This window comes from Vipera ursinii (assembly GCF_947247035.1).
Source record: "Vipera ursinii genome assembly, chromosome: 1".
Classification (NCBI taxonomy): domain Eukaryota; kingdom Metazoa; phylum Chordata; class Lepidosauria; order Squamata; family Viperidae; genus Vipera; species Vipera ursinii.
Window position 1 is genome coordinate 75,078,934 of NC_139512.1, and position 15,275 is coordinate 75,094,208.

Genomic DNA, 15,275 nt, shown 5'->3' on the forward strand with positions numbered 1-15,275 from the left:
GGACAAGCTCACTTAACAATTGTTTCACTTAACAGAAATTTGGGCTCAGTTGTGGTTGTAAGTTGAGGACTACCTGTATTGGCATTCTTTAGCATATAAATTTAAGGTTAGAACCTCCTAAATTCAGGGGTCTTTTGAAAGACTCCTTGTTTTTCCATCTCTGTTTCCAATTCCAGTGTCTTTACGGATCTTGTTGTAAAACTTATTTCTTGTCTCTTTTAAAAGTTCTTCGAAACTTTTTGTTAAGTCCTTTTCTGAGATTCTTGGCTTTCTTGGCTTTGGGTTCTCCTCCCCTCTTGGCAATCAGCGAAGTTTGACTCTGGAAATTTGACTGGTTTTCCTCTTTAGCTTAATTTGGAATTTGCATATGAACAGTTCACAATCCATTCTATAGTCTGTATTTAATCGTGTCTTTGATGCTATAAGTGAACACCACCACCCTTTTTATCAATATTGTCAATTTGATTTCTGTACATCCATCTGGTGATATTCACATATAGAGGTGTTGCTTTGATTTTTTTGAGGACAATTGTTAGCGATAAACAAGTCATTGGAGTGGCAGAAATTGATAATTCATTCTCCGGTTTATGGTCAGGAGGCAGCACAGGACTTGCGGGTGGGAGACAAAGCAGGAATACTAGTTGGTAAAATACTGAAATATAATCTGAATATAAAGTAATATTTAATTTATTTAAAAGATTTATATGCCCTCCCATTGCCCTCCCCATCTTAAATGCAAGTCTGGGCATCTTAACAATACCTATAAAATAAATTTACAATGAAAAGAACAAAAATGGCTAAGTCCTCTGAAATATAATATGTTTAAAATGATAGAACATCTCGAAATACCATAAGACGATAACAAAGCAGAACAGAAGGCGGAATAGCACAGATTTTAACAAAAAGCCTGAGTTGAACAAATACATGCTAAGCTGGTATTAAAAGCTTATCAGTGTCAACTTTAAGGAAAAGGAGAAAACGTGTCAGCTGGAGGACTTGTATGAGGATTGCTCTTGCTGTCTAATGAATCACTGACAAACATAGAGCCCTGAGAGGGCATCATCAGAGCATTTTAAAAGGCAGACAGCAACTGTGCTTTGTAAGGGAGGAATTTCTCCATTTATAGGTATGTAAACTCTTCACTCCTCATCTATAACATATTTTATAATTTGCATTTTCTCTCTTGACTGTTACTGCATGAGACAGAGGTCCCCAACCTTTTGAGCACCAGGGACCGGTTCTGTAGAGAAGCTTTTCTGCGGACCGGAAGGGGCGTGGTTTCATGTACTGCCTGCATCCCGCGGATGGGGCTTTGCTTGTTTGCGCGGCCCAGTTTCAGGCGTGCCGCGGCCCGGTGCCAGTCCACGGACCCCTGGCATAAGATGCTTATAGTTTGCTTCTTCTTGTTTAAAGAAAATTGATGATGAGCTGTTGGTGTTTTTTCTTTTTCTTTACAGTGATAAGATCACATATGAGCTGATATCTAAGATTGGTGATAAAAACTGGAAAATCCGAAAGGAGGGTCTGGATGAAGTAACCAACATCATCAGTGAAGCCAAATTCATACAGCCAAATATAGGCGAACTTGCACCTGCCTTGAAGAGTCGTCTCAATGATTCCAATAAAATCCTGGTATGCTTAAAATTAGTAACAAGTTTGTTACAGTCGGTCGTCTTCCATCCTTTATATGCCAGCTTAATTTCTTATAAACAGAAATGAAATGAAAATGTTGCTAAAAGTTACTGCCATTTAATTTATTTTATGTAATAAGGAAATATTTTTACACTGGCTAGCTTGTCTGTTGATGCATCCCGTGCTGCACAAGTGGGGGAAATGGTACTGTTATATTCAGTGAACCATCAGAGAAGTTACTGTAAAGGAAATGCACTCTCCCATAATATGCACAAGAACACAGTTGAGCTTTGTTAATCTATTTGTAGCACATACACCAGAGCACAGCTGGGGAGGTTGCTTGGCTTCCTGTTAATGGTGCTTCTGTTTGTCATGAAAGCCTAGCAGAGAGGCTCATAATCTTGTGATTTAAATCAAATTGAAATTTAATTTAAGGTTGTAGATAAATATTCAAACGTGGTTTATATTTTTCCACATGTAATGCGATATAAACTCCTGTATGGTAGATAATGATGATGATAATAATTTATTACATTTATATACTTCCTGAGCTCCAGTGAGTACAGCCAGTAGATGTTCTTTGAAGGAAAAGTTAGCAAATTTATATATCTAATTGTCTTAAAATGACTTTGGAATATTATTCTAATTTACTCTTGTGAAATTGGCTTTCCTGTTTTCTTTTTATTGTCCTAAAATTCCCCTGTATGCATTTATGTGACTAAATAAAACTTTTTAGCTAGCACTGTTTCTTAATGACTTAATTAGTTTTTATGAGATTATAACAGGTAGAAAGGCCACATGGATACTGCAGATTTTCTTTATAGAGAAGAAGAAACACTCCTTTTCCACCTAGCTGACCTGGACTGACAGGGATTTTAATTATGTTTTTTAATTTTTAACTCTAATTTTTAATTTATTTTAATTTTAATTTTAATTTATTCTACAGGGGCCATTAATTTAATTTTTATTTTAACTTCTGTATAATTGTATGTTATTGTTGTTAGCCGCCCTGAGTCCTTCGGGAGATAGGGCGGCATATAAGTCCCAATAATAAATAAATAAATAAAATATTTTAAAAGAAATACATAATCTTACATGAAATACAGCACCAGTATTTTTTCCTTAGCTTATTGGTTCAGCAGTTGTTCAAAATCATGACAGTGCTGACCAAAGGGATTCATGAGCTGTGTTTGAAGTTACAGCTGCTACAGCACTCTGTAGTCACATAATCAGAATTTGGGTGCTTTGCAATCCTCTCACCTTTACAACTGACCATGGGGACACTAACCTCACCTATCTATCTTTCACCATCCTGCCTTGCTGGATTCCTTAGGTCTACTTCCCACCAGGCTGGGTTCACACAAGCTTTGGGCCAGCCCTGCTGGTTCTCATACCCCGTCATGCCTTGCTCTACTTACCTCTTGCAAAGATTGCCTTTCCCAAAAGAATGCCCAGCTGACAAGATGCTCAGCCTTCCTGCTGGGACCCCATTGCGCCATTCTGGAGGCAGTCGCCATTTGCAATCTCAAATAAAATTGACCCTTCTGAGAGATCTTGAGAATGGCAGCCACTTCCTGAATGGTGCAAGGCAGTCTCTGTAAAAGATTGCATGATTCTCTTTTGGAAAGGCAATCTTTGGAAGAAATAAATGGAGTGAGGTGCAGTGAGGAGAGGAGACCCGAGGATGTGGGACCCAACCCGATGGGAAGCTCCGCAAGGGATGCCTCCGGGTAGAGGAGGCCCTGGGAGACTCACTTCCTGAGGCACCCCGTGACCCACACGGTCACTTAACAATTGCAGTAGGAAGAGCTGTATGGTCATTAAGCAAGACAGTCATGCGGGTATCTTGCTTTAATGACTGCAGTGACTTATGATCATAATTCTGGGCTTGACTGTGGTCGTACAGGACTACAACCAAACAAATCTTGATATGCTAACAACAGTGGAAGCTGTTTTGCTCACCCGTTTTGAACGACTCTTGCATGTAGTATCTACCCGTTTAAATTTATCACATTTCCTCCAAGTTCCATAGTTTGAAGTGATTGTGGCAGCTTGTGATATTTCATTGTGTTACGGTAGAAAATTGTCTCTGTGTCTAAAACTTGGTTCTTTGAGCTGTGAGCTTCAGACCCTGTAAAATGATACTGCTGTCTTGTTTTTTTAAGAAATTGACAGCTGTCGACACAGGTATATGTCATGTTCTTTTGCCGTCCACTCAGGTACAACAAACACTGACCATCCTTCAGCAACTGGCCACTGCTATAGGCCCAAATATCAAGCAACATGTGAAAAATTTGGGAATTCCTATCATCACAATTCTTGGAGACAGTAAGGTAAGACTGGCATAGTATTTTGATGGTACTCTTCCAGGTTACGTTATCCATGTTATACATTCTGCGCTTCGTATATATATGATTAAAAGATGATGACAGTTTCTCATTGAGAAAGTTGAATTTGAAGAAAATCAGAGACTGGATAGGCATCTGACAGAAATGTGCTGGCTGAATACTCTGTTGGAAATCCTGCATTTAAGGGCTAGACTTCAGAAGTCCCTTCCCGGTTCCTTTATTTTGAATGTTTCCTCATCTAATATTGGTATATTTTTTGTTAAATTTACTTGTTGCTGAATGATAAAACAGGCTGAATAAATCAGTTAAGTCAGCTGAAAATGGAAATTGCCCATTGGTGGTGTTGAATGTCCTAGCTTCAACTGATAATAAAGTGCAGTCACTATTACATCTTCCTGGGGTCTGAGTTGAAAATTGAAGGGAAACAAATGACTTTTCATTTGAAAATGGCAAAATGCAGGTGGAATAAATACAGATTCAGATAAGCCTTTTGGATTTGCATCTAACTTACTGCCCATCCTATTTCTGGGGTGTAAAGGAAAGTGGTTTGAAAGATCTGTTTCCTGAGACTATGCACCTTCTTGAACTTAACACGTGCATTTCTTGTGTTGCTTTAAATTGGCACCTCAGAAATTCAGGGGAAGATTAGCCTCTCTTTAAGGCAGGGGTGTCAAACGGACACCCTGTGGGCTGCATGTGCAGCAAAAAACGTTGTGATACGTCACGTGACGCAATCGAGTTTGACACCCGTGCTTTAAGGTTTTAAACTCTTGATTGTTTCACAGCAATGAATATAAATGGTAGATAGACAGATGCAAGAACATTATCTGGCTGACTTTCTCACTTTCCTGGAACATACATAAGTTTGTGTATTTGTTCATGTATATATTATATCTTATTTTGCCTCCCCCCCCCCTGTTTCCAGACCAATGTACGGGCGGCTTCCTTAGCAACTGTGAATGCCTGGACCGAACAGACAGGCATGAAAGAGTGGTTGGAAGGGGAGGATTTGTCAGAAGAACTCAAGAAAGAGAACCCTTTTCTAAGGCAAGAGGTGAGGATTTTAGTCATATCAGTCAGTTTGCTTTTGTACTATTGTCTTGGCAAAAGTGTCAATTCAGTAGGGATGTGCAAAACGATGCACAATATACTATGTTTCAACTCATCTGTGCGTAATCCAAAATGTGGCAGTCCTCCTCTGAGTAGAAGTGATTCTGAGGAGAGCAGGGGAAAAAATGAAGAAATTGGTAAGTGGGGGTTTTGTGGCTAACTGCACCCATCGTGGCAGGTAGTTTTGAATAGACTATTACATTAGTGAAAAACTTGGTTAACATTCTAAAAGAGTTTCAAAAGAGAATCCAAGACTTAAAAGGTGATTTTAATGTGTTTTGTTGTTGGGAGAAGTACAGTATATTGAATCAGTTTCCGCATCCACTTGCTTAGTTATTGTCTCAATACTGTAAGAGAGAGAGCATTAACTGACCAGGAATGCTCTTTGAGCTCTCAGGCCCAGGCTGAGGAGAAATTTTTAATTGGGGTTTTAAGTATACAGGGTCAATTTAATATTTTTTAATTTGGTTTTTTAACTTTTGTATGGTGGATTTTTTAATTCCCTGTAAACCGCCCTGAGTCCTCAGGGAATAGGGCGGTATATAAATGTGACTAAATAAAAATAAATAAATAAATGCATCAGATCTTTATCTATAGGTTACTTCTCCTCATTGACTCGTTCAAATCTCTCTTTCAATTCCTCCCCTAAAAAGTGATTTATTCTACAAAAAAAATAGGGAGAAGGGAAGCTTCCATTTTTCCCCCCTAGTGGCCTTTTCTTTGTGGTGTCTGTTAGTCAGCTATTGTTCCCTTCCATTCATTTTATTTTCCAAATCCATTGTTGGTAGACTAGTTGGATATCTAATTTTTAATACACCAGTTTAATAGGCCATTGACCCACATGCCACCAGTTTTAATTATTCACATGTAAATTTTGTATGATCTTTTGTTAGAACACAGTGTGTTCCTTTCTGGTAATCTTTCCTAAATTTAGCTTTTAGGTTGGCTCGCTGACAAGTTGCCCACTCTCCGAACTGTCCCATCGGACTTAGTTTTATGTGTACCTCACCTGTACTCCTGCCTGGAGGATCGAAATGGAGATGTCCGTAAAAAGGCACAGGATGCTCTTCCATTTTTTATGATGCATTTGGGTTTTGAGAAGATGGCCAAATCCACTGGTAAATTGAAGGTACAGAAAACAATAATAAATTGACTGATCGTTGTCACTAGAGGTTTTTTTATATGGAATGTTTATCTTTGCCAGCCACTCAGAGTCATTGAAATTGAAATGGACAGTCATATAAATTTACTTAAATAAAAAATCGATGAAAAAAATTCTGAGGGAACAGGGTCAAACAACTAATGGAGTGTAAACAGCGACAAGGACAAATGGTATATAGCAGAGGTCGCCAACCTTTTGGGCACCGGGGACCGATTATGTGGAGAGAGGTTTTTCCCTGGACTGGAGGGGGATGTGGTTTTGTGTGCTGCCTGCATCCTGTGGATGGGGCTTTCCTTGTTTGTGTGGACCGGTTGCTGGCATGCCGCGGCCCGGTACTGGTCCACAGACCGGGGGTTGGGGACCCCTATTATATAGACATGTAAATAATACCATGAATGAGTTTCTGGGAAATTAAGGATTTTCAAAGTAGCTTTAATTTATTGGGATTTTGAAATCTAATCTAGGAAATCTAAAAGGTCTGCATATGGGTTTTTATCTACGATATATAAGTTTGGGTAATTTCGGATGAGAAACTTTTGAGCAGTTGGGCTGCAACTCTGGAAGATTTTAGGACGATCTATTGATATGGCAGGACTTTGGTAACATGACTTTGAACCATTTTTAAAAGTAGTTCACATATATTTTAGAAGGTTGGAGAGGCAAAAATGGTATCATAAGTAGCCATTTTGCTACATAATTCACTGCAGCGTGGTGTCTGGGTGGTGGGAAACAACCGGTGGGCCGTGGATTGCCCATTTCTTTTGTAGGTAGCCACCATTCCTTTGCATTGTGCGCTGACTAGCTGGGAATTGTTTACAAAAATTAATTTCTGATTAAAGACCTGGAAAGGAAAAGAAAGTTTGGCTTGTAGCCATTTGATCAAGTGGCTTAGACGTAGATACCTACGCACTATTTATTTTTTCTGTAGCCAACTTCGAAAGATCAAGTACTGGCCATGCTTGAAAAAGCTAAAGCCAACATGCCTGCCAAACCTGCTCCATCAAGTAAGACATCTAGAGCAATGGGAGCAGCTCCAGCCAAATCTCAAGCTGCATCAGGTAATCTTTGTACAGTTGTCCTACTTGAGAGAACCCCTAGTTTTAAGAAAAATTAAGACCCAAAAGACACTGCAATCACCATAAATATGAGTCAGTTGCCAAGCATCTGAATTTTGGTCACATACCATGGGGATTCTGCAACAGTCATAAGTGTGAAAAACGGCCATAAGTCATTTTTTCAGTGCCATTGTAATTTCAGTCACGAAATAAACTTGCAAATCGTGGACTACCTGTATTAAAAATCTCTACACTCACAGTGGCTTAAAATAATATGTATACAATAAAAATATTAAAAGTTTCACTGTACAATAAATATACAGAGTAATAAAGCAGTAGCTACATGAAAATGATTGTCTACTGTAATTTTTTAGATATCTCAGCACTGTATTTTCAGAACTTAACACTTGCAATACATATCTACCCTGTTTTGTTTATGGTTTAATGTATTATGTAAATCCAGACTCACATTAAGCATGTATAAATACAGTGAGCAATTTGCAGCATCACTGTGAGTTGGGCAGCACAAAAATTTAATAAATCACTAATTTTATTATTAAATTCAAATTAAATTGTGTGAAACTTCAGGATGCATCACTTTGCTGCTTTGTAGGGTTCTAGGAAGTTTTTTAAAAATATATATCAAAATTTTGTTTCTCAAAAAACTAAACTTCAAGGTAAAATATTTCTTTTATGCATGTTCGAATTCTAGTTGAATCAAAACCTTTTACCTTTAAATGGAACACTTTTTTCCACGTACAAAATATTTTTTTAAGTTTACATCAATTAATTAATATTTTAAAGCAGAGTTCCCCAATGTTTTCGGCTTTGCAGACTGGGGGGGGAGGAGAGAGGGGATGGTTTTACGCAGTTGGCAAGCGTGCATGCACACAGCTTCATTTGCTGTTCATGCAAATTGAGCGCATGCACACAACACTTACCCACTGTGCGCAAGTGAGGATGCATGTATGTGTGCACGCTCGCTGGTCGTTTCCGCAGCCTGGTTGCAACCCCCTCATGGCCCACTAGTGGGCCACGGACCCCTGGTTGAAAGTATCTCTCGAAAATGATAGCATGTTTTGTAAACTGGCAGAAGAAGTGTTGTTTTTGTTTTTGGTAGTTTTGATCCCAAGCCTATATGATGTAAATTATCAAATTATTATTTAGGTTCCAATGAAGATTATTTATCTAGCACAATGGAGACTAAACCTGATGCCAAAAAAGCCAAAACAGGAGGAAGCGCTCCTAAAACCAAGGTAAACGACAACAATGGGTTCTGGTTTACTTAGCTTTGCAGTCATTGCTATGAGATTTCTAACTTTGGGGTAGCGATACCCCCAAGAATTCCTGCCCCATTCATATTCTGGCAGGCATTGCTTCTGAGGCAATGCCTATCTAGACAGGGGCCAGCGATAAAGCGAGACTTTGCCATGGAGGACAGGCATGGAAGAAGTAGGACTAAGTCCTCCCTGTCAGGCAGTGAGTGGCAAGGACCACAAGCAGGCAAGCAAGCTGCTTGGCAACGAAGGATTTGCCAAGGACCCTCTAGGCAAGGAGGGGAAAAGAGAAAGAAAATTGTCTGTCTGTCTGATCTGTCTTATCTATCCAGCTATCTTATCCATCCGCCTCCCTCCCTCCCTCCCATTTCTATCACTTAATGATAGAAAATGAAGAGCAGGATTTGGACAGCAGTTCTTAAGTGATACAGCCCTGGTTGTGAAAAGTACTACCAGCTATGTGGCAAAATGAAATGACCTCATCACAGCTCCATTTTGCAGCTCATTCTGTTTCATAGCAAAGCTTTATTTAAGGCTTTTTTTCGTGGTATATTGTAATTGTATTCGTTTTTGACTCATTTTGACTCATGCTGCAAACCTCGGGCTAATGAAATAATCCTTGTGAAACACTCATGGCAATTGGAGTCTGAGCCTCTTGGTCTTGACTGAGAGGCAATTTGGTGGCCTGAATGGTCCCTTCTCAGTTCTTCCTCAGTATGAATCGTGTGCTAGTGATCTTAGATATGAAATATTCCACATATGGCCAGTAAATAGGAGCAGAGTGCTTGTGCACTATATTCATATTTATGCAATAAAAAAACTTTTAAAAAGTGTTCATGTGGTCAATACTGTTAACTATAGAAGAGTATTTTATGACTTGTTTCAGCATTCTGATGCAAATTCAGGCCTCACCAAAGGCAATAGTAATCTGACAAAGAACAAAGTTATCAAACAGGTAATAAGCGGGTACCCCTTAGAGTGGCTGGTACACTGACCTTTATACATTTGCTTCACTAAACACTGTTATGGCCTTTGTCTTTATTCTGCTAAACAGGTACTTGAGGTCTTCAGTGCACTTTCTAACACAAACTTCTGTAGAGGTGAAATACTTGACTTGCATGCTGATGGGATAGATTTGTTCTAAATAAAGGAATTCCTATTGACTTCAGTGAAATTAGTCCAGAGACGCAGAATGGAAAGTGGTTTAAAACTAGATTACAGGAGCTTGGTTATGGGGATATGAACTGACTGTTGTTTTGTTTCTTAGGGTATACAAGGGAAAAAGGTTCCAAGCAAGTCCAACTTGAAAGATGATGATGACAGGTCTGGCCCAGTTTTTATTTTAGTCCCAAATGGGAAAGAGCAAAGAATGAAAGATGAGAAAGGATTAAAGGTGAGAGAAATTGCTCAATGTCTGATTTCTGGGCTGTATGAGACATTAATTCCTATATTACTTTAACACTGGAAATCTACGGTTAAAAATAAATGTAGAGATCACTTAAAAGTTATTCAGTTTTAATTGTACAAACACATATTCTGCTGTAATATATTTATCAATGTTCTTAACGGTTCACTGGATAAGCATACAGAATTAGAAGTTGTTCTATCATTCTTGGTTGCTAAGTTTGGTCAACAAAATCTACCAAATTTGTTCTGAATTACCGTGTTTGGAAAAGTTCATTTGGGAGGTGTCTCATTCAGTATTAGGGAATGTTTCTACAATAACAAAAATATTTTACTGTATTTTTTTAATGGGAATATTGCTGAAATTACACCAGCTGGCCTGGGGAATTGTGGGGGTTGAAATCAACATAACTTAGAGTTACTAAGTTTGAGAAATATTGCACAGAATGAATAGGCAGAAACAAGCCTCGAACCGCTGACTGCATGTGTATGCACCTAAGCATCTCTCTTATAATGCAGTCCTGAGGTATTAAAATACAAAATACAAAGATCCAAAATTAGGTCTACTTCAGCAATGAAAGCTCACCAGGTGATGTTTGTGAGAATCTATTACAAATCCAACAAGAGATCTAGTTGACACATGTTATATGCCAAGGTGGAAGCATAAATCTATTTTTAACAGTCTGGACTTGTTTCTATTCAGTCTAGTTTAAAATAATCAATTGTTTCTGGTATCCTCTTCATGGATTCCAGTGGGGTAGGTGGAAATTGCTTGCTTGAGGTTTAACCAAACTAGCTTTAGTGAAAGGAAAAAAGTGAAAATTACAAAGATGCCATGTTTTTGTTTAGTCAAGTAATAATCTAGATAGGAAAAAAATCTTTCTTCTGTAAATATGAATTTCTTCTATGTTAAGAGGACCAGTATTACTTAAAAATTACCTGAGGCTCAATAATGTAGTCTTGGTAAATAAGGCGAATACCTACACAAATATGTAGTATCTATATACATGCCAGTTACAATTTACAGACTAATTATTTTAAGTGGAATTATTTTAAGTTATGGGTAGGTAAAGTTACAGGTCTTTAATCTTTTAAGAAGACTGTGTTCCCCTCTTTCCTCAGATTTTGAAATGGAACTTTACAACTCCTCGTGATGAATATATTGAGCAATTGAAGACTCAGATGTCTAGCTGTGTTGCCAAGTGGTTACAAGATGAAATGTTTCATGCAGATTTTCAACACCACAACAAAGCTCTTAGTGTAATGGTTGAGGTGAGGAGCATTGATTTCTGGCAATTGATAAAACAATAAGAACACTAGTATAATCTTTTCTAGAGCATGCAGCTTTTGGAACTACACTATTCAATTTAGAGCCCTGCATAATATTCTCATAAGAACAGTGCAATTAGTATTGGCACTGAATGTGAACCTTTGAAACAAAATTAAACAGCAGAGTAGCTGATGCAAGTAGCAATTATGCATGTACAAAACAATTATCTTTGATCCCTTTGCTACCAGAAAAGCCGTGGGATTATCATTTAATTGAAATACAATTTCTTGATTTTTATATTTTTATACACACACACACACACACACACACACACACACACACACACACACAATTTCATATTGATTTTTCTTTTCTTTCAAGCACTTGGAGAGTGAAAAGGATGGAGTTATCAGCTGTTTAGATCTGATTCTGAAGTGGATCACTCTGAGGTTCTTTGACACCAACACAAGTGTTCTGATGAAAACTCTGGAGTATCTTAAGTTGCTGTTCATGATGTTGAACCAAGAAGAATACCACCTGACTGAAAATGAAGCCAATTCTTTCATTCCCTATCTTATCTTGAAGGTATCCAGAATTTAAAAAGCTGCATATTTAGGGTGGGTTGACCTCTTAGAGGGGTTCAGTGGAAAATGTAGGTATTGTTTCTTACAAAATATAACAAAAAGCATATTGTGAAATTAGAGCTCCGTCTGTGACAGTATTGAGTATAATGGTGATTTGAGCCAATAGAACTAGAGGATACTGTATTTGGAAAAGAAAAGAAAAACCCTATTTGGAAAAAAGAAAACCAGCTTTGAAATATAGTTACTTTTTCAAATAATAGAAATGGAAAACATTGCTAATAATGCTTTTTCATTTTTTGCTGATTTAAAGAATAATAATTGCCTTATGCTTCAATTGTAGAATGCTTGAACTAAGGTTTAGAATAATACTCAATATCAGTAAAACTTCAGTCAATACATCATATTGGGCACAATCAGAAAAATAGTATGCAAGAGGCAGAGAATAAATTTTATCTTTTATGAGATAACCAAGATGAGCTAGGTGTTTACCTGTAATGTTAATAAAAATTTGAGAGCAGTTTCAAATATAATACTTGCATTAGTAATGGTAGTAGAATTACAGTTGCAAGAAAAAGTATGTGAACCCTTTGGGATTATTTATTATTTATTTATTTATTATTTAAATTTATATACCGCCCTATTCCCATAGGACTCAGTGTGGTTTACGTGGAGTTTTGCATGAATTGGCCATAAAATGTGCTCTAAACGTCATGTAAGTCACAACAATAGAAAAACACTGCTTAAAATAATACTACACAAACATTAGCTGTTGTCATGTTTTAATTGAACATAAGATGGAAACATTCACAGTGCAGGGTGGAAAAAGTATGTGAACCCCTAACCTAATGACTTCTCCAAGAGCTAAGTGGAGCCAGGAGTGAGCCAACCTTGACTCCAACTAGTGTGTGATGATTTTGGTTGTGTTGCTGACAGCTGTCCTGCCCTTTAAAAAAACACACCTGTTTTGGGTTTACTGGTCTCAAGAAGCACTGTGATGTGAACCATGCCTCACAGAAAAGAGCTCTCAGAAGACCTACGATCAAGAATTGTTGACTTGCATGAAGCTGGAAAGGGTTACAAAAGTATCTCCAAAAGCCTTGATGTTCATGTGTCCACGGTAAGACAGACTGTCTACAAATGGAGAAAGTTTAGCACTGTTGCTACTCTCCCTAGGCGTGGTCGTCCTGTAAAAATGACTGCAAGAGCACAGCGCATAATGCTTAATGAGGTAAAGAAGAATCCTAGAGTGTCAGCTAAAGACCTACAGAAATCTCTGGCACATGCTAACATTTTTGTTGACACATCTACAATAAGGAAAACATTAAATAAGAATGGAGTACATGGGAGGACACCACGGAGGAAGCCATTGCTGTCCAAAAAAATATTGCAGCACGTTTGAAGTTTGCAAAAGAGCACCTGGATGTTCCACAGCACTACTGGCAAAATATACTGTGGACAGATGAAACCAAAATTGAGTTGTTTGGGAAAAACACACAACACTATGTGTGGAGAAAAAAAGGCACAGCACACCAACATCAAAACCTCATAACCGCTGTAAAACATGGCGGAGGGAGCATCATGGTTTGGGGCTGCTTTGCTGCCTCAGGGCCTGGACGGATTGTTGTCATTGATGGGAAAATGAATTCCAGAGTTTATCAGGACATTTTGCAGGAAAACGTATGACCATCTGTCCGCCAATTGAAGCTCTGCAGAGGATGGGTGATGCAACAGGACAATGACCCAAAGCATACAAGTAATTCAACAAAACAATGGCTTCAACAGGACAGAATACGCCTTCTGGAGTGGCCCAGTCAGAGTCCTGACCTCAACCCGATTGAAATGCTGTGGCATGACCTTAAGAGAGCGATTCACACCAGACATCCCAAGAATATTGCTACACTGAAACAGTTTTGTGAAGAGGAGTGGTCCAAAATTACTCCAGATCGTTGTGCAGGTCTGATCTGCAACTACAGGAAACGTTTGGTTGAGGTTATTGCTGCCAAAGGAGGGTCAATAAGTTATTAAGTCCAAAGGTTCACATACTTTTTCCACCCTACACTGTGAATGTTTCCATCTTATGTTCAATTAAAACATGACAACAGCTAATGTTTGTGTAGTATTATTTTAAGCAGACTGTGTTTTTCTATTGTTGTGACTTACATGACGTTTAGAGCGCATTATTTGGCCAATTCATGCAAAACTCCACGTAATCCCAAAGGGTTCACATACTTTTTCTTGCAACTGTATGTCTGTTAGCAAAACAAAAAACAAAAACACCCCAAATACATCAATTAGAAATTCTTGATCTTTAACAACTAAATTAACTGTAATACATGGTACAGTGTGTGTGAGAGAGAACAATGTTTTTTAACATAGATGTAAAAATTTACTGGAGAATTGTTGAGCAAATACCTTTACAGAATTTTTCCAGTTCATTAGAGAACATGTATCTCTCTTTTTTTATTAAAAAGTTTTACAAATACATTATAAACATAAAACCCACCCCTCTCACACCCCCATCCAATTTCCCCTCCCTCCCCCTACCCCCCGACTTCCCAGAGCGTAATACAGGGTATTAACCCTAACAATCTTAAGCTATAATATGCTAACTAACTATAATAACACTTTAAGTCCTATCGAACTTTAAGTCTCCTTAAAATAACTAAATAATAATAAATCTTATAAATCTACTACTTATTCAAATGCTAAATGAAACTTTTTGGTCCCATATTTATTCTGAATAAAATGAACCCATCTTCTCCATTCCAAGATATATCTTTGCTGTGAATGGTCTTTCAAATATGCTGAAATTTTTGCCATTTCTGCCAGGTTTGAAATTTTTAAAGTCCATTCTTCTATAGTAGGCAAATCTTCCTTCTTCCAATATTGCGCTACCAAAAGTCTTGCTGCCATTATTAAATACAACATCAATTTAGTTTCTATAGCAGTACAGTAGTAATATCCAGCAAAAATAATTGTGGAGAAAACTTTATCTTTTTCTTAAATATCTTCATATTCCACCAAATTTTAATCCAAAAAGCTTTAACTTTTTTACAAGTCCACCATATATGATAATACGTTGCGTCATCACAACCACACCTCCAGCATTTAGGCTGATAATTTGGATACATACATGCTAATTTCTTAGGATCTAAATGTCATCTATAAAACATCTTATAAAAATTCTCTCTTAAATTTTGTGCCTGTGTAAATTTTAAATTTCTGACCCAGATTGTTTCCCAAGTATCCATCGCTATAGGTTCTTGAATATTCTGGGTCCATTTTATCATACAATCTTTAACAACTTCCGTTTCTGAATCTATTTCTATCAATGCATTATATATCCTTCTTATATGTGCAGGACTTTGATCTCTAATTTGTTTAACCAAATTTTCATCTACCATGGAAATACCAATTTTCTGATCCTGTTTCC

At 37.7% G+C, this 15,275-nt stretch overlaps 1 protein-coding gene across 4 annotated transcripts in view; it reads left to right on the top strand.

The window, feature by feature from the left end:
- The window catches only part of CKAP5 (cytoskeleton associated protein 5), an 81,974-nt gene that overhangs the window by 42,878 nt on the left and 23,821 nt on the right, over positions 1–15,275 (top strand). For 3 of the 4 annotated variants that reach the window (XM_083374074.1, XM_083374077.1, XM_083374075.1), the window contains exons 22-31: positions 1,458–1,632; positions 3,852–3,965; positions 4,906–5,034; positions 6,025–6,219; positions 7,181–7,310; positions 8,475–8,563; positions 9,471–9,539; positions 9,852–9,977; positions 11,111–11,260; positions 11,640–11,843. In XM_083374074.1, coding sequence (XP_083230200.1) covers positions 1,458–1,632; positions 3,852–3,965; positions 4,906–5,034; positions 6,025–6,219; positions 7,181–7,310; positions 8,475–8,563; positions 9,471–9,539; positions 9,852–9,977; positions 11,111–11,260; positions 11,640–11,843 — 1,381 coding nt within the window. The remainder of the gene's footprint in view (positions 1–1,457; positions 1,633–3,851; positions 3,966–4,905; positions 5,035–6,024; positions 6,220–7,180; positions 7,311–8,474; positions 8,564–9,470; positions 9,540–9,851; positions 9,978–11,110; positions 11,261–11,639; positions 11,844–15,275) is intronic. The other variant, XM_083374076.1, reaches the window with a different exon arrangement.